The sequence below is a fragment of the Panulirus ornatus genome, chromosome 62, assembly GCF_036320965.1.
Source record: "Panulirus ornatus isolate Po-2019 chromosome 62, ASM3632096v1, whole genome shotgun sequence".
NCBI lineage: Eukaryota > Metazoa > Arthropoda > Malacostraca > Decapoda > Palinuridae > Panulirus > Panulirus ornatus.
Window position 1 is genome coordinate 4,221,235 of NC_092285.1, and position 22,793 is coordinate 4,244,027.

Genomic DNA, 22,793 nt, shown 5'->3' on the forward strand with positions numbered 1-22,793 from the left:
CAATGGCACTATGCATGCATTCCGCCAATCCTCAGGCACCTCACCGTGAGTCATACATACATTAAATAACCTTACCAACCAGTCAACAATACAGTCACCCCCTTTTTTAATAAATTCCACTGCAATACCATCCAAACCTGCTGCCTTGCCGGCTTTCATCTTCCGCAAAGCTTTTACTACCTCTTCTCTGTTTACCAAATCATTTTCCCTAACCCTCTCACTTTGCACACCACCTCGACCAAAACACCCTATATCTGCCACTCTATCATCAAACACATTCAACAAACCTTCAAAATACTCACTCCATCTCCTTCTCACATCACCACTACTTGTTATCACCTCCCCATTTGCGCCCTTCACTGAAGTTCCCATTTGCTCCCTTGTCTTACGCACTTTATTTACCTCCTTCCAGAACATCTTTTTATTCTCCCTAAAATTTAATGATACTCTCTCACCCCAACTCTCATTTGCCCTTTTTTTCACCTCTTGCACCTTTCTCTTGACCTCCTGTCTCTTTCTTTTATACGTCTCCCACTCAACTGCATTTTTTCCCTGCAAAAATCGTCCAAATGCCTCTCTCTTCTCTTTCACTGATACTCTTACTTCTTCATCCCACCACTCACTACCCTTTCTAATCAACCCACCTTCCACTCTTCTCATGCCACAAGCATCTTTTGCGCAATCCATCCCTGATTCCCTAAATACATCCCATTTCTCCCCCACTCCCCTTACTTCCATTGTTCTCACCTATATATATATATATATATATATATATATATATATATATATATATACATATTATCCCTGGGGATAGGGGATTAAGAATACTTCCCACGTATTCCCAGCATGTCGTAGAAGGCGACTAAAAGGGGAGGGAGCGGGGGGCTGGAAATCCTCCCCTCTCTTTTTTTTTTTTAAATTTTCCAAAAGGAGGAACAGAGGGGGGCCAGGTGAGGATATCCCACAAAGGCCCAGTCCTCTGTTCTTAACGCTACCTCGCTAACGCGGGAAATGGCGAATAGTTTAAAAGAAAGAAAGAAAAAGATGACTGGTGACTGTGTTTGGTAAAGTGTGTGGAAGAAGAAAGTTAAGAGTAAATGTGAATAAGAGCAAGGTTATTAGGTACAGTAGGGTTGAGGGTCAAGTCAATTGGGAGGTGAGTTTGAATGGAGAAAAACTGGAGGAAGTGAAGTGTTTTAGATACCTGGGAGTGGAGCTGGCAGCGGATGGAACCATGGAAGCGGAAGTGGATCATAGGGTGGGGGAGGGGGCGAAAATTCTGGGGGCCTTGAAGAATGTGTGGAAGTCGAGAACATTATCTCGGAAAGCAAAAATGGGTATGTTTGAAGGAATAGTGGTTCCAACAATGTTGTATGGTTGCGAGGCGTGGGCTATGGATAGAGTTGTGCGCAGGAGGATGGATGTGCTGGAAATGAGATGTTTGAGGACAATGTGTGGTGTGAGGTGGTTTGATCGAGTGAGTAACGTGAGGGTAAGGGAGATGTGTGGAAAAATAAAAAGAGCGTGGTTGAGAGAGCAGAAGAGGGTGTTTTGAAGTGGTTTGGGCACATGGAGAGGATGAGTGAGGAAAGATTGACCAAGAGGATATATGTGTCGGAGGTGGAGGGAACAAGGAGAAGAGGGAGACCAAATTGGAGGTGGAAAGATGGAGTGAAAAAGATTTTGTGTGATCGGGGCCTGAACATGCAGGAGGGTGAAAGGAGGGCAAGGAATAGAGTGAATTGGAGCGATGTGGTATACCGGGGTTGACGTGCTGTCAGTGGATTGAATCAAGGCATGTGAAGCATCTGGGGTAAGCCATGGAAAGCTGTGTAGGTATGTATATTTGCATGTGTGGACGTATGTATATACATGTGTATGGGGGGGGGTTGGGCCATTTCTTTCGTCTGTTTCCTTGCGCTACCTCGCAAACGCGGGAGACAGCGACAAAGTATAAAAAAAAAAAAATATATATATATATATATATATATATATATATATATATATATATATATATATATATATACATATATATATATATATATATATATATATATATATATTTTTTTTTTTTTTTTTTCAAACTGTTCGCCATTTCCCGCATTAGCGAGGTAGCGTTAAGAACAGAGGACTGGGCCCCTGAGGGAATACCCTCACCCGGCCCAATTCTCTGTTCCTTCCTTTGGAAAATAAAAAAAAAAAAAAAAACGAGAGGGGAGGATTTCCAGCCCCCCGCTCCCTCCCCTTTTAGTCGCCTTTTACGACACGCAGGGAATACGTGGGAAGTATTCTTTGTCCCCTATCCCCAGGGCTATATATATATATAATTTCTTTCTTTTCTTTTAAACTCTTCGCCATTTCCTGCGTTAGCGAGGTAGCGTTAGGAACAGAGGACTGGGCCTTTTTTGGCATATCCTCACCCTATATATATATATATATATATATATATATATTATCCCTGGGGATAGGGGAGAAAGAATACCTCCCACGTATTCCCTGCATGTCGTAGAAGGCGACTAAAAGGGGAGGGAGCGGGGTGCTGGAAATCCTCCCCTCGTTTTTTTTTAATTTTCCAAAAGAAGGAACAGAGAAGGGGGCCAGGTGAGGATATTCCCTCAGAGGTCCAGTCCTCTGTTCTTAACGCTAGCTTGCTAATGCGGGAAATGGTGAATAGTTTGAAAGAAAGAAATATATATATACGTTGAAATGTATAGGTATGTATATGTGCATGTGTGGACGTGTATGTATATACATGTGTATTTGGGTGGGTTGGGCCATTCTTTCATCTGTTTCCTTGTGCTACCTTGCTAACGCGGGAGAAAGCAATAAAGTATAATAAAAAAAAAATATAAGGAACAATGTGGTATACTGGGTTCGATATGCTGTCAGTGGATTAAACCAGGGCATGTGAAATGTCTGAGTTAAACCATGGAAAGGGCTGTTGGGCCTGGATATGGATAGGGAGCTGTAGTTTCGATGCATTACACATGACAGCTAGAGACTGAGTGTGAAAAAATGTGGCCTTGTCTATTTTCCTGGCACTACCTCAGTGATTCAGGAGGAGGTGATGCTGTTTCCTGTGGGGCAGGGTGGGGCTGGAAATGGATAAAAGCGACCATGTATGAATATGTACATGTGTATATATGTATATGTATGTGTATGTATATATGTATATATGTACATGTATGTGCATTTATGTATATGAGTGGATGGGCATTCCTTTGTTTGTTTCCTGGCGCTATCTTGCTAATTTGGGAAACGTCAATCAAGTATAATAAATAAATAATGAATATCATAAATGAGATGGCCTGTATTTGGATATGAAGCTGCCTGTGCCATCTCAGCTAAAAAAAAAAAAAAAAAAAAAAATAATTGGAGGGCACTTCTTTTTTTCCTTTGATGTGATAACACATGAAACAAGGTAGGGTACCAATCACCTAAATATGCAGTACTAGTAACACAGTGTAACAAATTTGGTGTAGATACTTTCTCTAATTCTCTTGCAGTTTGAATGAAATGTAATGGGGAACTTCAGCTTGTAACCTACACTAAATGAAAATACAAAAATCTGAGTTTATGACAAAGGTGTGTCCTTTGTTCCTTGACTAATGAAAAGTGCTTGACATTTCTATTTTTGATTTATGTAATCAGAGCCAATGTGATAGCCAAAGCTCCTAACATAAAATGCTCTTCATTGCTATGAATGATCTTTGAGAAGCTTGAATGTGAAAAGAGTACAAAAATGAAGAATGGAAAAAAAAGAATAAGAAATCATATTCACTACGGCTCATGAGTGAAGATACAGAGAGAGGCCAAAGATGAGGCAGAGGAACTAAGCAATAGGGAAAGGGAAATTCAAATGTAAATGGATGTGGGAATAAACATATATCATAGTACATATCTAGAAAAATTCTGCAAGAAACATTTACTAGAGTAAAAGCAATAATATCACCATAGACTGTCATATACATTTTAGTTTCTCTTTTATATTTTTGGTAAATAAGTGGAAAGATTAACTAAACTATGTTGGAAAACTAAAAAAAATTATCATATGAAAAGAATAAAACAGAAATCTTGGAAAGCCAAAGTTTTCCAACAGCAGCAGCAAAACATTTTTTGTTAGAGACTGCTTTCTGGACCCTCTAACATGATACCCAAAGTATACAAGCTCTAATTTAGATCAATGATCCATACATGTTAAGTATAAACTATCTAAAATAAAAGTGACTTATATGCCAGTGCATTTTATATACCAGAAAATGTGGGAATTGTTTACAGTTCTTAACTTTTTGGCATATATATACATATATATATATATATATATCTTATGAAAATAATGAGTTCTACTGATTTTTTTTTTTTAAGTGTAAAGTGCACCTTCAGTAAGGATCACTTTGGATGGCAAAATGCTGTAGCTCAAAATGCTGTTTCAAGTATTCACTATGAATACTGACCGTAAATTAGCATGGAACTGATGGTAATCCTTAAGGATTCTCAGCTCTCTGATTTGAATCTGAAAGATGAATGGATCTTCAACTCTCTGTTTTTGAATCTGAAAGTTGAATAAGCTCATCATGCACTAACTCTTATTGACAAAAATTTAATAACTTGATGAACCATGGCTTCGAAGCCCTCACCATCAACACTTCATCCCAGGCAGATAATGCCTTTCACTTTTCCAGTACTAATGCAAAATTCATTAAAATCAGATAACGTTTGGTCATAAGGCTGGCAAACCAAATTTACTGTTGTATCTTTCACAGTATCTTAGCCCATGTACACATGTGCTAAAAGTTTTAGCTATGTTGGGAAGCTCAAGAAGTAATATAATTGACACCATAGTTTCAGGTATCATTAGGAATGTAAAAACATAACTAATGATACTTGAAATTTCATTCTTTTATACTTTAATTGATCACTGCATTCCACAGTGTATTAATACTCTGGGTACAGTGCATTAATCATCAAAAACAGCAAAGCTAACATGTACACAAATACATGAAGTCAAGTTTATTTTATAATTTTATGTGTACTTTCCTCTTCCCACCTTAGCAAGGTAATGTCTGGAGTAGAAGGGTGAGCCTTTGAGGAAAAATCCTTACTTGGCTTCTGTTCACCTTTCAGAGAGTGATAATGCTGAAGAGAAAAATTTCTAGCACTCCCCATTTCCATCTTTCTTAGTAACCTTCCACACCACATGGGAGATATATGGATAGCAATCTTCCCTGTTCCTGTGCATAGTGATTATTAATGAAAACTGAATAAATAGTTCAGTAGTGTACCATGCAGTATATCAGTACAGTATGTACAATACAGCGTTATTAATTCTAATTAAAGTATAGAAGCAATATGTACATGCACATATGTACATACATGTATATATTGTACATAAAGTTGTGTATAGTGAAGTAGGTGCTTTTCTATTCCTAAAATTAATCACAAATTTGTGAACCCTTTCACACAGTGCAATCTGTGTGTATGAATGACTTTTTCAGGAGCCAAAATTTGCTAATTTGTGTGGGATTGGTTACTCACTGAATTCAAAATTGTGTTGAGTGGTTTGGCCTTGCTGTATACTGTTTTAGTTACTGGACTGACTGAAAAAGAGCCTGCATTCCTTTACCCTTACTGAGTCCATAAAACATGAAAACATAACATTGTGCAAGGTATCACATTTCATATCCCAAAAAGCTGCTCTTACATCACTATTACATGATATACAAAATGGTAAAACCCAATTCGAGCCTAAGCTTTCTTGTTTCTCTGACTAAAACAAATTATAAAACAAGATTTTCATTACACTTAACAAACTGACGAATGATAACATAGCAACAATTGCTTTATACATTTGTACACCACTGGATTTATGTTTGCAAACATACCTTTCCTTCAAAAAGATTACATCAGTTAAAAAACATCACAGTAGAGTGCAATGTGCACAAGGATGAAGCCTGATAAAAATGTACAGTACATGGACAACTTCAAAATATAAACTAGTCACCATATTAACCTGATTCAAGAGTTGAGCACCATATAAATTACAGCAGTTTCTAATCCACCCTCTTACAAGATCATTCCACAATATGTTCAATGTTGTGCAATGATATTCATGTAAGACATACACTATTTGTATCATAAATAATACCAGTTTCCTTACACTCACACATGTAAACAACCCATTCTCTCCATCATGTTCATTCTATCTCAGTTCTTGACTTCATACTTATATATATAACTTACTCATTTCAATGAACCCTAACTCTACATTCAACTGATAAGCACTAAGACATAAAGCAAAGAGGACATGAGCAAGCAGGTAACAGATGACGTACTGGCTTGTAATGAGGTTACTTGCTGAAGGAATTCTGGATCTTTATTCAGTTCTTACTAGCTTATGATAAATTACCATCCAGAAATAATCTAGTCATAATAAAAGTCTTTTGTTTTGTTATTCATGATCTTAAAAGGGAACTTATTCATCTATTTTTATATCGGTGTGAAACCTTTTTCCTCTAAGCTTCAGTCCACTGTTTTCTCATTACCAGATCCCTTTGTACTTTGAAGAATTTGTTTCTTTTAGCACATTTTATAATCATCATAAAAACGTTTATCAAGTCATATGATTCTCTGCTTTTGTTTAGAATATTTTCCTTTCTGTAATTTTCCTCATATGGCTTGTTTTATAGTCTTACAATGATATCTGTTGCTCTTTTCTGTGAAGCCAGTCCTGATCCTTTTAACCTCAAAACCAAAAATGTATAGGATACTCAAGATACGGTCTTACTAATGAGTTTCAGAGGTCAATTTGTGTCTGGTGTTTTGCAAAGGAAGTTTCTTGTTAAGTAGTGAATCCTAACACTATTTGATTTTTGAGCAGCAGCTGTACTTTGATCTCTATACTTTACATTATTATTGAAAAAGGTTTTAAGATTATTCTCAAAGGTACTGCAAGTACATTTCATAGCATACCGTATATGCATTCATATTTATTTCAATATGTATTTCTTTACACTTGTGTTACTTCTTGGATGATTTTACCAGTGTGTCTTTGTCATTATGGAGAGATCTTATGAATTTTGTTGGCTGGTATCCAATGTCATATCACTAATCAGCAAACTTGGACACTGGTAGTAAGACCTATTCATTATATAATATATAAGTATTATATAAGGAACTGGGCCAAAAATTGATCATTGTGCTGTTCCACTATGTTACATTCAAGAAACTGATATTTTTTCCTTTAAATACCATTCTTTTTTGCATGTTAACCTGACTGTTTTTCAGTTAAGAGGTTTACTATATGAAACAATCTTTCATGTACAATTTCATCAAATCCCTTTTAGAATTCATACAAACTCATCTTATGGTATCTTTGTGTAGTAGTTTTTTTATATTTCATTGAAGAATTTGAGAATATTGCTGACGGTAGGGTCTTTCTGTGAAGGCCATGCTGACTATCTGTTTTTTCTTTTAAGAAATCTTTTAAGCTCATTTCAAGTAAAGATTTTTCACCATTTTCCTGGGTACTGAGATGTGACTCCCTGGATGATAGTTCAATGTCCAGTTCTTATCAAATTTAGCAAATACTGTGGAAACACTAGACATCTACTCTTCAGATATGTTCCCATTTAATATTGATTTAATTTTTAGTTTTGACTGCATAAATTCTATATCTCGTTTTTCTTCAAAATTTCCTTTGTCAGTTGATTCTTACCTGTATCTAAGATGTTAGGCAGTTCTTTATCTTCCATTATGTCTACAAGAAAATGTTAAGCATCTGGCATATAAGAGATGTCCTTTACTGCCTAGAAGGACAAACTAGGACATAAGTATCCCATGGGATACCAGCTTTTCTCTAGGAATACAAGAAATTAATTAAAGTAGACAAGACACTACAAAAATATGATACTATTTAAATCAAATTTTTTTACTGTAACCCCATAACACATTTACAGTCAATGCAAAGTTGATCTGTAAATCATCAATCCATGAAGAAGAAATGGCCAATTAATCACATGAATCCATTTTATTTTCATTTATATGTGAATGTACTAACTGTACGCACTGTTATTTAAAAATCATCTGTCTCAGTTGATTTATATTCATGCCTATAGTTTAATAATTTTCTAGTATTATGCTAAAGCGGGTGTTATCAAATGCATTTGGTGTAATGTATTTAAAAGAAATAAGCTTGTCCACAAAACTTCTTCCTATTGATCAATACAGTGTATATCTTCATCCCCCAAATAATATTCCTTTTTCTGGTGATTCTCCAGAGAGAAAACATATTGGTGTCATTCTGGGAGTATCCCATATATAACTGTTCTTATCCGTAGTCACTAAGATCAGATTTCTGTAATTGCACATTAACTCCTAGACCTACCCTTGAGGACAGGGTTGTCAATGACAACAAAAAATAGCTGTGTTTAAAGCAAAGTAGGTTTCACAACCACTTCCAGTGCTTATCATCAAAATGGAAGATTCATCTATTTCTACATTTCTTAGTAAGATTACTATTTTCTCTTTCACATGAAGGACTGGATTTCTTGCATTATATTAAGAGTTTTTGGATTCACAAAAAAAAATTTCTTAGTAGCCTACACTTTTTATGACTGTCTTGTGCACAGCTATCTGTAAGACTTAGTCATCCTATCTCCTTGCCATCAAATATGCTACTGTTCAAGCTACATATCCGAACTTATGACACAGTAATACAATGAGTATATTTCTTAAGTTGCAGAGTACCATGCATTTCCTAAGGATTTGCTTTCTTATATGCTAATATTTCTGGGTTTTCTAAAATAGTTTTAACAAGGGCATGTGCAGCACCATATGTACTGTAGCGTGTTCCTTGGCACATTTGGTATTGAGAAGATTCTAGATTACGATCACAGTCAACATGATGAAAGACATGGACTAAACCAGGGTCAGCAGCTCGAAAGATTTGGATCCCCTTTTTCATCACCTAGAAATTGAAGAAAAATAATAAAAACACATCTTACTCTCAAGGTTATAAATGCCACTATAATGATACAATGACCTAAATAACACCTAAATGCAATTTATTGAGAGTAATCCACCTATCTCTTTCAGTATTCCTCTATAATTCAATTCCACTTCTTGATTACTTAAATTCAATTCCACTTCTTGATTACTTAGAGTTTTCATTGCAATACTATATTCATACATTACCTTTTCAAAAAGATCGACATCCTCTCCTCCCCATCCAAGAATGGACGTGTCAAAGCCTCCTACTAACTGCAACTCTGATTTGTACATGGAGACAATCCCAAATCCAAAAGCTCGCCAATAACCGACATCTTCATTAATCTGATGAAAAGTAGGGAGTAAAGTTAGGCGTTGGTGAGAGGACGAGTAAAAGAAGTAGCACTACTCCTGAAGTAGGAGTTTTGGGAAAGTGTAAAAGAGTGTAAGAAAGTAAATTCTATTATATGGCAAGAGATGCGTGATTATTAGTGCTTATGCACTTGGCAATGAGAAGAAAGATCATGAGGCAAGTGTTTTGTCAGCAGTTTTTATGAAAGAAACCAGGCATTAGTAACAGGTGATTTGAATGCAATGGTGAGTTACGTGGCACTTGGGAAGCATGGGATTTGCATTATTATAAATGGAAATTGTGAACAGCTTGTGGAGCTATGCTGAAAAGGACTTGTGAGTGGGAATACCTGGTTTAAAAAGAGGGAAATACACAAGTATAAGTATGTCAGTAGGATAGATGGCCATTGGGCATTATTGGATTAAATATTAACAGATAGGTGTATAAAAGAAATTGTTGAATGTAAATTTGCTGAGAAATGAGGGTAAAGATTTACAGAGGTTTTTGAAAAAGAAGAAACAATGTTGATGATGAGAGAAGTGAGAGCAAGAGGGCTTGGAAAAGAGACTTGTGTGAAGAAATACCAGGAGAGATTGAGTGGAGAATGGCAAAAGTTGACAGTAAATGAAGCAAGGGGAGTGGGTGAGTAATGGGAGGTATACTGGGAAACAGTGGTGGGATATGCATGCAAAAGGTGGGAGGTAGCCAGATTAGAAAGGGTAGTGAGAGGTGAGATGAGGAAGAAAAGTTGCTAGTGAAAGTGAAAAGAGAGGCTTTGGGCTTTACTTTCAAGGAATGAGAGGATGATTGGGGTATGTATTAGAGAATGGCAGGAGGTCAAGAGGTGCAGGGATTGAAAAAGAGGGCAAATAAGAGTTGGGTTGAGCAAGTATCAGTAAACTTCAGGGTAAATAAGAGGTTTTGAAAGGAGGTTCACGTGCTAACAAGAGAACAAATAGGAATATAGGTGAAGGGGGCAAAATGAGAAGTGGTAACAGGTAGTAATGAAGTGAGGAGATGAGGTGAGTATTTTGAAGGACTTCTGAATATGCTTGAGGATGGGATGGTAAATGTAAGGAGTTTGGGTTGAGATGGTATGCAAAGTGAGAGAGTCAAGGAGAGTGGTTTGGTGAAGAGAGAAGAGGATGTGAAAGCCCTGCATAAGATGGAGTGTAGCACAGTGGCTAGAGTGGACGGTTTTGCAGGTGAATTTATCATGAAAGGGAGTGACTGTGTTGTTGATTAGTCAGTAAGGGTTTTCAATGTATGTAAGGATCATGGTGACGTGCCTGAGGACTACTAGAATGCATGTATAGTGCCACTGCATGAAGCTATGGGGGATAAAGGTGAGTGTCCAAACTACAGAGTTTGATTGTTCTGGGAATAAATGGGAAATATTCTTTCTCCCCTATCCTCAGGGATAAAATCTCCTTTGCCAGCGAAAGGTATGCCTTAGGTAGTAAAATAATGGGCCCTTCCATGACCCCAGCAAATTTAAAGCATACTCCTCTGACTACACTTCATTGTGTGACTCTGCCACCAGTGAGAGGGAGGGCTCAGTGGTAGTGTACTGGCCCCTCCCAGTACCCCACCTAACTCAAGGATTGTCCTCTCCTACCCTTGGAGCAACCCATTAGGTAGTAGGTTGTTGACAACAGCCACCCAGGGTGGCACTTTTGTCCTGATTTAGAAGCGTTATAGTGCCCAGAACCATCTTACACTCTCCATGTCAGGATTGCTGGTGTTTCTGTCTCTTCAAAATGAGACTCACTGGGCTAGACCTACCTTCTTCTTACAAGCACCATACATCTATTCAAACCTTGCTTATTATTTTTACTTTTTTTCACTAAGTACTCTTGCCAAATTCCTGTTCACTCAAACATTCATAAGTATCATCATGGAGTGCTAGGAATCTCCAGGTTTCTACCTGACTCTACTGTCCTGTTTAGATGTAGAAACTTCCTCTCTTCTGAACAGCTGCTCCATTTATACAAAGAATTGATTCATCCTTGTATGGAGTACTGCTCTCACATTTGAGGTGGTTCTAGCTCTGCATCCTTACTTGACAGAGCTGAGTTGAAAGTGGTCCAACTTAAAACTGTCATAAGCTAACTTCCAAACTTGACCCCCCTTGCTCTATGTTGATTACTGTGTAGTCATTGGCAACTCAAGGGTGGGCCATTTTCATACCTGCTTCTCACCCTACACATAGAAGCTTTGGAACTCTATTTTCTCATGTCTTTCCCAATAATTATGACCTGGCACATTTCAAAAGAAAGGTTTTTCAATTCCTTTTCAATTACTTCCCTTGTCTTTTCTTTTCCGTTTCATATTTCTTTCTATATCTATCCCTGATGATAGGGGAGAAAGAATACTTCCCACACATTCCCCGTGTGTCATAGAAGGCAACTAAAGGGGATGGGAGCGGGAGGCTAGAAACCCTCCCCGCCTTGTATTTTGACTTTCTAAAAGGGAAACAGTTTACTCCACATATGATGCTAATTTTGCCATCAAACAAAAATTTTGAATGATGAATGCTTAGCAAGTGGTGATAGAAAAGGATATACAAAAGTTATCCATCACATTATATTACATGCTTTAAAAAACTTTCAGATATATAAAGAAGGAGAGATTTGAAAACCGTTTTGCCCCCATATTATGATGAAAAAATTCTGCTGACTTGGAGAGAGAGTTAAGAGTAAAGGTAAATTGAAGAAACTTACCACACTATGGTCATAATTTTCTACATCACTTCCTTTTCGAGTAAATTTTGGGTCAAACTCACTGAAGACAATGGGATAGTAAATCTGAAAAAAGTTATGATATCAGGAAAACAAAGAACTTTCATAAATATTCATATATTTATATCTAGCACAAAATTATCAGCATTTACCTAACATTACCTCAGGCATTCAGTGTGCTGGGACTTGTAGATTCCTGCCTTAAGTATTGGGAAACTTACCATCTCCACACTTTATCTGTCAAAAGCCAAACATCAACAACTTAAACATCAACTAAAATATTTTACATTCTAGTGATTACACAGGTATTTGGAATATCTGTATGACAAGCTGGATTGAATGTACAATGAATATATATGAAAACAGAAGGCAGTGTACTTCACTGAGTATGCTAATAAAGACAGCTGAAGAGATATGAAAAAAAAATACCTGAAATAAATGAAAGACATATCCATAAGAATTAGAAATATCTGAGAGAGAATAATGATTCTGGATAAAATACTGTGGCAAACTACCATGTGGGGTTGCAGCTTGAATTTTTTCTGAGAAAAGAACAATTGGAGGGAAAGCTGATTACCTTATCACTACTCGTATGATATGTTTCGTGTGAAGATGGGCTAAACGGTGGAAAAAACATATATTTCAAGTAAATTTGTACTCCTATCACTGTGGTGATTTTGTACGTTAAGGCTAAGTGATATCTTACCTATTAAGAATGTGCACAATATACACCCATTCAATTGGAACATCTACCAAAAGGATTGATTAAATATATAGACATGAAATTTCTGCATATTCCCTAGCTACCGCACTAAAGGAGGCAAACACTCTCAACTTGCACAGTCTGAAAAGAGATGGCTGCCATTAATTGCTACTTAGCTTGGAATGTTAAAAAAAAATTTCATTCTTGTTTGCCATTTTCTGCATCAGCGAGGTAGTGCTAGAAAACAGATGAAGAAAGATACATCCATTCACATATACTCACATACACATACATAAGGGGAGAAGAGAGTGATGAGAGTAAGTGAGCTTGCAAAGGAGACTTGTGTGAGGAAGTAACAGGAGAGATTGAGTGCAGAATGACAAAAGGTGAGAGCAAAAGATGTGTGGGAGTGGGTGAAGAATGGGATGTATTTAAGGAAGTAGTGATGGCTTGCACAAAAGATGCACGTGGCATGAGAAAGGTGGGAGGAGGGCAGAATAGAAAGGATATTGAGTGGTGAGATGAAGTAAGGTTGCTAATGAAAGATAAAAGAGAGGCATTTGGATGACACTTGCAGGGAAGAAGTGCAAATGATTGGGAGATGTATAAAAGAAAGCTGCAGGAGATCAAGAGAGAGGTGCAAGGGTTGAAAAAAGAGGGCAAATGAGAGTTTGGGTGAGAGAGTATCATTAAACTTTAGGGAGAACAAAAAGATGTTTTGGGAGGTACAGTAAATAACATCCATAAGACAAAGAGAACAAATGGAAACATCGGTGAAGGGGGCAAGTGGGGAGGTAATAACAGGTAATGATGAAGTGAGGAGATGGAGTGAGTATTTTGAAGGTTTGTTGAATGTGTTTGATGACAGAGTGGCAGATATAGGGTGTTTGGTCAGGGTGGTGTGCAAACTGAGTGGGTTAGATAGAATGGTTTGGTAAAGAGAGAAGAGGTAGTGAAAGCTTAGGGGAAGATAAAATCCAGCAAGGCAGTGGGTTTGGATGGTATTGCAGTGGAATTTATTAAAAAAAGGGGGTGACTGTGTTGTTGAGTGGTTGGTAAGGATATTCAATGTCTGGATGGACCATGGTGAAGTGCCTGAGGATTGGCAGAATGCATGCATAGTGCCATTGTACAAAGGCAAAGGGATAAGGCTGATGGTTCAAACTACAGAGGCATAAATTCGTTGAGTATTTCTGAGAAATTATAAGGGAGGGTATTGATTGAGAGGGTGAAGGCAAGTACAGAGCATCAGACTGGGGAAGAGCAGTGTGGTTTCAGAAGTGATAGAGTATGTGTGGATCAGGTGTTTGCTTCGAAGAATGTATGTAAGAAATACTTAGAAAAACACATGCATTTGTATGTAGCACTTATGGATCTAGAGAAGGCATATGATAGGGTTGATAAAGATGTTTGTGGAAGGTTTTAAGAGTATATGGTGTGGGAGGTAAGTTGCCAGAAGCAGTGAAAAGTTTTTACCATGGATGTAAGGCATGTGTATGAGTAGGAAGAGAGGGGAGTGATTGGTTGCCAGTGAGTGTCGGTCTACAGCAAGGGTGTGTGATGTCCCCATGGTTGTTTAATTTGTTTATTGATGGGATGGTTAAGGAGGTAAATGCAAGTTTTGAAGCGAGGGGCGAGTATGCAGTCTGTTGGGGATGAGAGAGCCTGGGAAGTAAGTCAGTTGTTTCCCGATGATACAGCTCAAGTGGCTGATTCGAGTGAGAAACTGCAGAGGTTGGTGACTGAGTTTGGAAAAGTGTGTGAAAGGAGAAAGTTGAGAGTAAATGAATAAGAGTAAGGTTATTAGGTTCAGGTGGATTGAGGGACAAGTTAATTGGGATGTAAGTTTGCATGGAGAAAAACTGGAGGAAGTGAAGTGGTTTAGAAGGTTCTTGGAGTTTGAATGGAGAAAAACTGGAGGATGTGGAGTGTTTTAGATACCTGGGAGTTGATTTGGCAGTGGATGGAACCATGAAAGTGGAAGTGAGTCACAGGGTGGGGGAGGGGGCAAAGGTTGTGGGAGCAATGAGGAATGTGTGGAAGGCGAGCACTTTATCTTGGGGAGCAAAAATAGGTATGTTTGAAGGAATAGTGGTTCCAACAATGTTATATGGTTGCAAAGCATGGGCTATAGATAGGGTTGTGCGAAGGAGGGTGGATGTGTTGGAAATGAGATGCTTGAGGACAATATGTGGTGTGAGGTGGTTTGATCAATTAAGTGATTAAAGAGTAAGAGATGTGTGGTAATAAAAAGAGTGTGGCTGAGAGAGCAGAAGAGGGTTATTGAAATGATTTGGTCACATGGAGAGAATGAGTGAGGAAAGGTTGACAAAGAGGATATATGGGTCAGAGGTGGAGGGAATGAGAAGTAGGAGACCAAATTGGAGGTGGAAGGTGTAGTGAAAAAGATTTTGAACAATCGGAGCCTGAACATACAGGAGGGTGTTAGGCGTGAAAGGAATAGAGGGAATTGGAATGATGTGGTATACCAGGGTAGATGTGCTGTCAATGGATTGAATCAGGGCATTTGAAGCATCTGAAGTAAACCATAGAGAGTTCTGTGGGGCCTGGATGTGGAAAGGGAGCTGTGGTTTTGGTGCATTACACATGACAGCTGGAGACTGAGTGTGAACGAATGTGGTCTTTGTTGTCTTTCCCCAGCACTACCTCATGTGCATGCAGGGGGGAGGGGGTGCCATTTCATGTGTGGTGGGGTGGCGACAGAAATGGATGAAGGTAGCATGTATGAATATGTACATGTGTATATATGTATTAGCCCCCTTCACTGATACATATATACAGTGAAAGGGGCTAATGGGGAGGTGATAACAAGTAGTGGTGATGTGAGAAGGAGATGGAGTGAGTATTTTGAAGGTTTGTTGAATGTGTTTGATGATAGAGTGGCAGATATAGGGTATTTTGGTCAAGGTGGTGTGCAAAGTGAGAGGGTTAGGGAAAATGATTTGGTAAACAGAGAAGAGGTAGTAAAAGCTTTGCAGAAGATGAAAGCCAGCAAGGCAGCAGGTTTGGATGGTATTGCAGTGGAATTTATTAAAAAAGGGGGTGACTGTATTGTTGACTGGTTGGTAAGGTTATTTAATGTATGTATGACTCATGGTGAGGTGCCTGAGGATTGGCGAATGCGTGCATAGTGCCATTGTACAAAGGCAAAGGGGATAAGAGTGAGTGCTCAAATTACAGAGGTATAAGTTTGTTGGGTATTCCTGGTAAATTATATGGGAGGGTATTGATTGAGAGGGTGAAGGCATGTACAGAGCATCAGATTGGGGAAGAGCAGTGTGGTTTCAGAAGTGGTAGAGGATGTGTGGATCAGGTGTTTGCTTTGAAGAATGTATGTGAGAAATACTTAGAAAAGCAAATGGATTTCTATGTAGCATTTATGGATCTGGTGAAGGCATATGATAGAGTTGATAGAGATGCTCTGTGGAAGGTATTAAGAATATATGGTGTGGGAGGCAAGTTGTTAGAAGCAGTGAAAAGTTTTTATCGAGGATGTAAGGCATGTGTACGTGTAGGAAGAGAGGAAAGTAACTGGTTCTCAGTGAATGTAGGTTTGTGGCAGGGGTGTGTGATGTCTCCATGGTTGTTTAATTTGTTTATGGATGGGGTTGTTAGGGAGGTAAATGCAAGAGTTTTGGAAAGAGGGGCAAGTATGAAGTCTGTTGTTTGGTAAAGTGTGTGAAAGAAGAAAGTTAAGAGTAAATGTGAATAAGAGCAAGGTTATTAGGTACAGTAGGGTTGAGGGTCAAGTCAATTGGGAGGTAAGTTTGAATGGAGAAAAACTGGAGGAAGTAAAGTGTTTTAGATATCTGGGAGTGGATCTGGCAGCGGATGGAACCAAGGAAGCGGAAGTGGATCATAGGGTAGGGGAGGGGGCGAAAGTCCTGGGAGCCTTGAAGAATGTGTGGAAGTCGAGAACATTATCTCGGAAAGCAAAAATGGGTATGTTTGAAGGAATAGTGGTTCCAACAATGTTTTATGGTTGCGAGGCGTGGGCTATGGATAGAGTTGTGCGCAGGAGGATGGATGTGCTGGAAATTAGATGTTTGAGGACAATGTGTGGTGTGAGGTGGTTTGATTGAGTAAGTAACGTAAGGGTAAGAGAGATGTGTGGAAATAAAAAGAGCGTGGTTGAGAGAGCAGAAGAGGGTGTTTTGAAATAGCTGGGCACATGGAAAGAATGAGTGAGGAAAGATTGACCAAGAGGATATATGTGTCGGAGGTGGAGGGAACGAGAAGTGGGAGACCAAATTGGAGGTGGAAAGATGGAGTGAAAAAGATTTTGTGTGATCGGGGCCTGAACATGCAGGAGGGTGAAAGGAGGGCAAGGAATAGAGTGAATTGGATCGATGTGGTATACCGGGGTTGACGTGCTGTCAGTGGATTGAATCAGGGCATGTGAAGCATCTGAGGTAAACCATGGAAAGCTGTGTAGGTATGTATATTTGCGTGTGTGGACATATGTATATACATGTGTATGGGGGTGGGTTGGGCCATTTCTTTCGTCTGTTTCCTTGCGCTACCTCGCAAACGCGGGAGACAGCGACAAAGCAAAAAAAAAAAAAATATATATATATATATATATATATATATATATATATATATATATATATATATATTTTTTTTATTATACTTTGTCGCTGTCTCCCGCGTTTGCGAGGTAGCGCAAGGAAACAGACGAAAGAAATGGCCCAACCCCCCCCATACACATGTATATACATACGTCCACACACGCAAATATACATACCTACACAGCTTTCCATGGCTTACCCCAGACGCTTCACATGCCTTGATTCAATCCACTGACAGCACGTCAACCCCGGTATACCACATCGATCCAATTCACTCTATTCCTTGCCCTCCTTTCACCCTCCTGCATGTTCAGGCCCCGATCACACAAAATCTTTTTCACTCCATCTTTCCACCTCCAATTTGGTCTCCCTCTTCTCCTTGTTCCCTCCACCTCCGACACATATATCCTCTTGGTCAATCTTTCCTCACTCATCCTCTCCACGTGCCCAAACCACTTCAAAACACCCTCTTCTGCTCTCTCAACCACGCTCTTTTTATTTCCACACATCTCTCTTACCCTTACGTTACTCACTCGATCAAACCACCTCACACCACACATTGTCCTCAAACATCTCATTTCCAGCACATCCATCCTCCTGCGCACAACTCTATCCATAGCCTACGCCTCGCAACCATACAACATTGTTGGAACCACTATTCCTTCAAACATACCCATTTTTGCTTTCCGAGATAATGTTCTCGACTTCCACACATTCTTCAAGGCCCCCAGAATTTTCGCCCCCTCCCCCACCCTATGATCCACTTCCGCTTCCATGGTTCCATCCGCTGCCAGATCCACTCCCAGATATCTAAAACACTTCACTTCCTCCAGTTTTTCTCCATTCAAACTCACCTCCCAATTGACTTGACCCTCAACCCTACTGTACCTAATAACCTTGCTCTTATTCACATTTACTCTTAACTTTCTTCTTTCACACACTTTACCAAACTCAGTCACCAGCTTCTGCAGTTTCTCACATGAATCAGCCACCAGCGCTGTATCATCAGCGAACAACAACTGACTCACTTCCCAAGCTCTCTCATCCCCAACAGACTTCATACTTGCCCCTCTTTCCAAAACTCTTGCATTCACCTCCCTAACAACCCCATCCATAAACAAATTAAACAACCATGGAGACATCACACACCCCTGCCGCAAACCTACATTCACTGAGAACCAATCACTTTCCTCTCTTCCTACACGTACACATGCCTTACATCCTCGATAAAAACTTTTCACTGCTTCTAACAACTTGCCTCCCACACCATATATTCTTAATACCTTCCACAGAGCATCTCTATCAACTCTATCATATGCCTTCTCCAGATCCATAAATGCTACATACAAATCCATTTGCTTTTCTAAGTATTTCTCACATACATTCTTCAAAGCAAACACCTGATCCACACATCCTCTACCACTTCTGAAACCACACTGCTCTTCCCCAATCTGATGCTCTGTACATGCTTTCACCCTCTCAATCAATACCCTCCCATATAATTTACCAGGAATACTCAACAAACTTATACCTCTGTAATTTGAGCACTCACTCTTATCCCCTTTGCCTTTGTACAATGGCACTATGCACGCATTCCGCCAATCCTCAGGCACCTCACCGTGAGTCATACATACATTAAATAACCTTACCAACCAGTCAACAATACAGTCACCCCCTTTTTTAATAAATTCCACTGCAATACCATCCAAACCTACTGCCTTGCTGGCTGTCATCTTCCGCAAAGCTTTTACTACCTCTTCTCTGTTTACCAAATCATTTTCCCTAACCCTCTCACTTTGTACACCACCTCGACCAAAACACCCTATATCTGCCACTCTATCATCAAACACATTCAACAAACCTTCAAAATACTCACTCCATCTCCTTCTCACATCACCACTACTTGTTATCACCTCCCCATTTGCGCCCTTCAATGAAGTTCCCATTTGCTCCCTTGTCTTATGCACTTTATTTACCTCCTTCCAGAACATTTTTTTATTCTCCCTAAAATTTAATGATACTCTCTCACCCCATCTCTCATTTGCCCTTTTTTTCACCTCTTGCACCTTTCTCTTGACCTCCTGTCTCTTTCTTTTATACGTCTCCCACTCAACTGCATTTTTTCCCTGCAAAAATCGTCCAAATGCCTCTCTCTTCTCTTTCACTAATACTCTTACTTCTTCATCCCATCACTCACTACCCTTTCTAATCAACCCACCTCCCACTCTTCTCATGCCACAATATATCTATATCTATCAATATATCCATATTTCCATATATCTATATATGGATCTGGCAGCGGATGGAAGCGGAAGTGGATCATAGGGTGGGGGAGCGGGGCGAAAATCCTGGGAGCCTTGAAGAATGTGTGGAAGTCGAGAACATTATCTCGGAAAGCAAAAATGGGTATGTTTGAAGGAATAGTGGTTCCAACAATGTTGTATGGTTGCGAGGCGTGCGCTATGGATAGAGTTATGCACAGGAGGATGGATGTGCTGGAAATGAGATGTTTGAGGACAGTATGTGGTGTGAGGTGGTTTGATTGAGTAAGTAACGTAAGGGTAAGAGAGATGTGTGGAAATAAAAAGAGCGTGGTTGAAAGAGCAGAAGAGGGTGTTTTGAAATGGTTTGGGCACATGGAGAGAATGAGTGAGGAAAGATTGACCAAGAGGATATATGTGTCGGAGGTGGAGGGAACGAGGAGAAGTGGGAGACCAAATTGGAGGTGGAAAGATGGAGTGAAAAAGATTTTGTGTGATCGGGGCCTGAACATGCAGGAGGGTAAAAGGAGGGCAAGGAATAGAGTGAATTGGATCGATGTCGTATACCAGGGTTGACATGCTGTCAGTGGATTGAATCGGCATGTGAAGCGTCTGGGGTAAACCATGGAAAGCTGTGTAGGTATGTATATTTGTGTGTGTGGACGTATGTATATACATGTGTATGGGGGTGGGTTGGGCCATTTCTTTCGTCTGTTTCCTAGCGCTACCTCCCAAACGCGGGAGACAGCGACAAAGCAAAAAAAAAAAAAAACTATATGGATATCCCTGGGGATAGGGGAGAAAGAATACTTCCCACGTATTCCCTGCATGTCGTAGAAGGCGACTAAAAGGGGAGGGAGCGGGTGGCTGGAAATCCTCCTCTCTTGTTTTTTTTCAATTTTCCAAAAGAAGGAACAGAGAAGGGAGGCCAGGTGAGGATATTCCCTCAAAGGCCCAGTCCTCTGTTCTTAACGCTACCTCGCTAATGCGGGAAATGGCGAATAGTATGAAAGAAAGAAGAAAACGCGGGAGACAGCGACAAAGCAAAAAAAAAAAAAAGAAAAAAAAATCATGAATCAGCCACCAGCACTGTATCATCAGCGAACAACAACTGACTCACTTCCCAAGCTCTCTCATCCCCAACAGACTTCATACTTGCCCCTCTTTCCAAAACTCTTGCATTCACCTCCCTAACAACCCCATCCATAAACAAATTAAACAACCATGGGGACATCACACACCCCTGCCGCAAACCTACATTCACTGAGAACCAATCACTTTCCTCTCTTCCTACACGTACACATGCCTTACATCCTCGATAAAAACTTTTCACTGTTTCTAGCACCTTGCCTCCCACACCATACATTCTTAATACCTTCCACGGAGCATCTCTATCAACTCTATCATATGCCTTCTCCAGATCCATAAATGCTACATACAAATCCATTTGTTTTTCTAAGTATTTCTCACATACATTCTTCAAAGCAAACACCTGATCCACACATCCTCTACCACTTCTGAAACCACACTGCTCTTCCCCAATCTAATGCTCTGTACATGCCTTCACCCTCTCAATCAATATCCTCCCATATAATTTACCAGGAATACTCAACAAACTTATACCTCTGTAATTTGAGCACTCACTCTTATCCCCTTTGCCTTTGTACAGTGGCACTATGCATGCATTCCGCCAATCCTCAGGCACCTCACCATGAGTCATACATACATTAAATAACCTTACCAACCAGTCAACAATACAGTCACCCCCTTTTTTAATATATATATATATATATATATATATATATATATATATATATATATATATATATATATATATATATATATGTATATATATATATATATATATATATATATATATATATATATATATATATATCCCTGGGGATAGGGGAGAAAGAATACTTCCCACATATTCCCTGTGTGTCGTAGAAGGCGACTAAAAGGGAAGGGAGCGGGGGTCTGGAAATCCTCCCCTCTTTTTTTTTTTTTTTTTTTTTCTTTTTCCAAAAGGAACAGAGAAGGGGGCCAGGTGAGGATATTCCCTCAAAGGCTCAGTCCTCTGTTCTTAACGCTACCTCGCTATCGCGGGAAATGGCGAATAGTATGAAAGAAAGAAAAAAGATATATATATATATATATATATATATATATATATATATATATATATATATATATATATATATATATATAATATAGTGCATCTGAATGCGCACTACCATGTAACATACAAACCTCCAACAGCCAGGATTGAACCCAGGATCCCTGTATAGCAGCAGGCAGGATCACTCCCAAAAAGGAAATGACTTTGAGATGAAGGTCAAACCACCTCGCACCACATATTGTCTTCAAGCAATTCATTTCCAACACATCGCCCTCCTCTGCACAGCCCTATCTATAAGCCATGCCTTACAACCATATAATATTGTTGGAACTACTATTTCTTCAAACATACCCATTTTTCTCCTCTGAGATAACATATATATATCAGCTAAGTTTTTCCCTTAGTATGGACGTACCTGATATCCTTTTATAGTATGGAGACGAATCCTATCCAGAGTAGAAGGGGAAAAAGTCATGTCCACATCTACAAAGAACATTAAGTCATTATCTTGACACTGGCTTGCACCTAATTCCAATGCCAATGCTCGAGCAAAACTTGTGTTGGCCTGAAATTAATGATTACATGAATTTTTTTTTTTTTTGAGATATATATCAACAATATTTTGTCTAAATTTATACACATGTTTACAAATTAAAAAGCAATTTTTCTTTGGAGCAGGATGTTCAATTCACACAAGAATAGATATCAAGAATAAGGGGGATCAATTGTGACATACACATTCAAAGACAAAAGTTAGTTCTCAGAAATTCATTTGTAAATGAAGTGGAAACAAGAAAAGGCAGAAGATAAAATGCAAACTACCTTTCCTGCAATTCTCCACTCAATTTCTCCAAGTATCTTGTCACCCTGGCCTCTTTTTCAAGCTCACTCACTTTCATTCTTTCGCACGTTTTCCTTAAAAGTTCTACAAACTTTCACATTTCCTTCCATTGAGAAATCATCAAGCATCACACCTACTGTCCCTCTCAGGATGTTCACACCCAAGAACCTCCAATGGAAGTAAGGGGAGTGGGGGA

At 39.1% G+C, this 22,793-nt stretch overlaps 1 protein-coding gene across 2 annotated transcripts in view; it reads right to left on the reverse strand.

Annotated features, from left to right (window-relative positions):
* Positions 1-7,710: 7,710 nt before the first annotated feature.
* Positions 7,711-22,793, reverse strand: part of Chsy (Chondroitin sulfate synthase) — an 85,074-nt gene continuing 69,991 nt past the window's right edge. Inside the window, exons 10-13 of one of the 2 annotated variants that reach the window (XM_071697001.1) lie at positions 22,172-22,321; positions 12,061-12,144; positions 9,193-9,330; positions 7,711-8,965 (exon numbers count right to left, since the gene is read on the reverse strand). In XM_071697001.1, the coding sequence (XP_071553102.1) occupies positions 8,756-8,965; positions 9,193-9,330; positions 12,061-12,144; positions 22,172-22,321 (582 nt within the window). In that variant the 3' untranslated portion in view covers positions 7,711-8,755. Of the gene's footprint in view, positions 8,966-9,192; positions 9,331-12,060; positions 12,145-12,242; positions 12,316-22,171; positions 22,322-22,793 lie in introns of those variants that run through there. The other variant, XM_071697002.1, reaches the window with a different exon arrangement.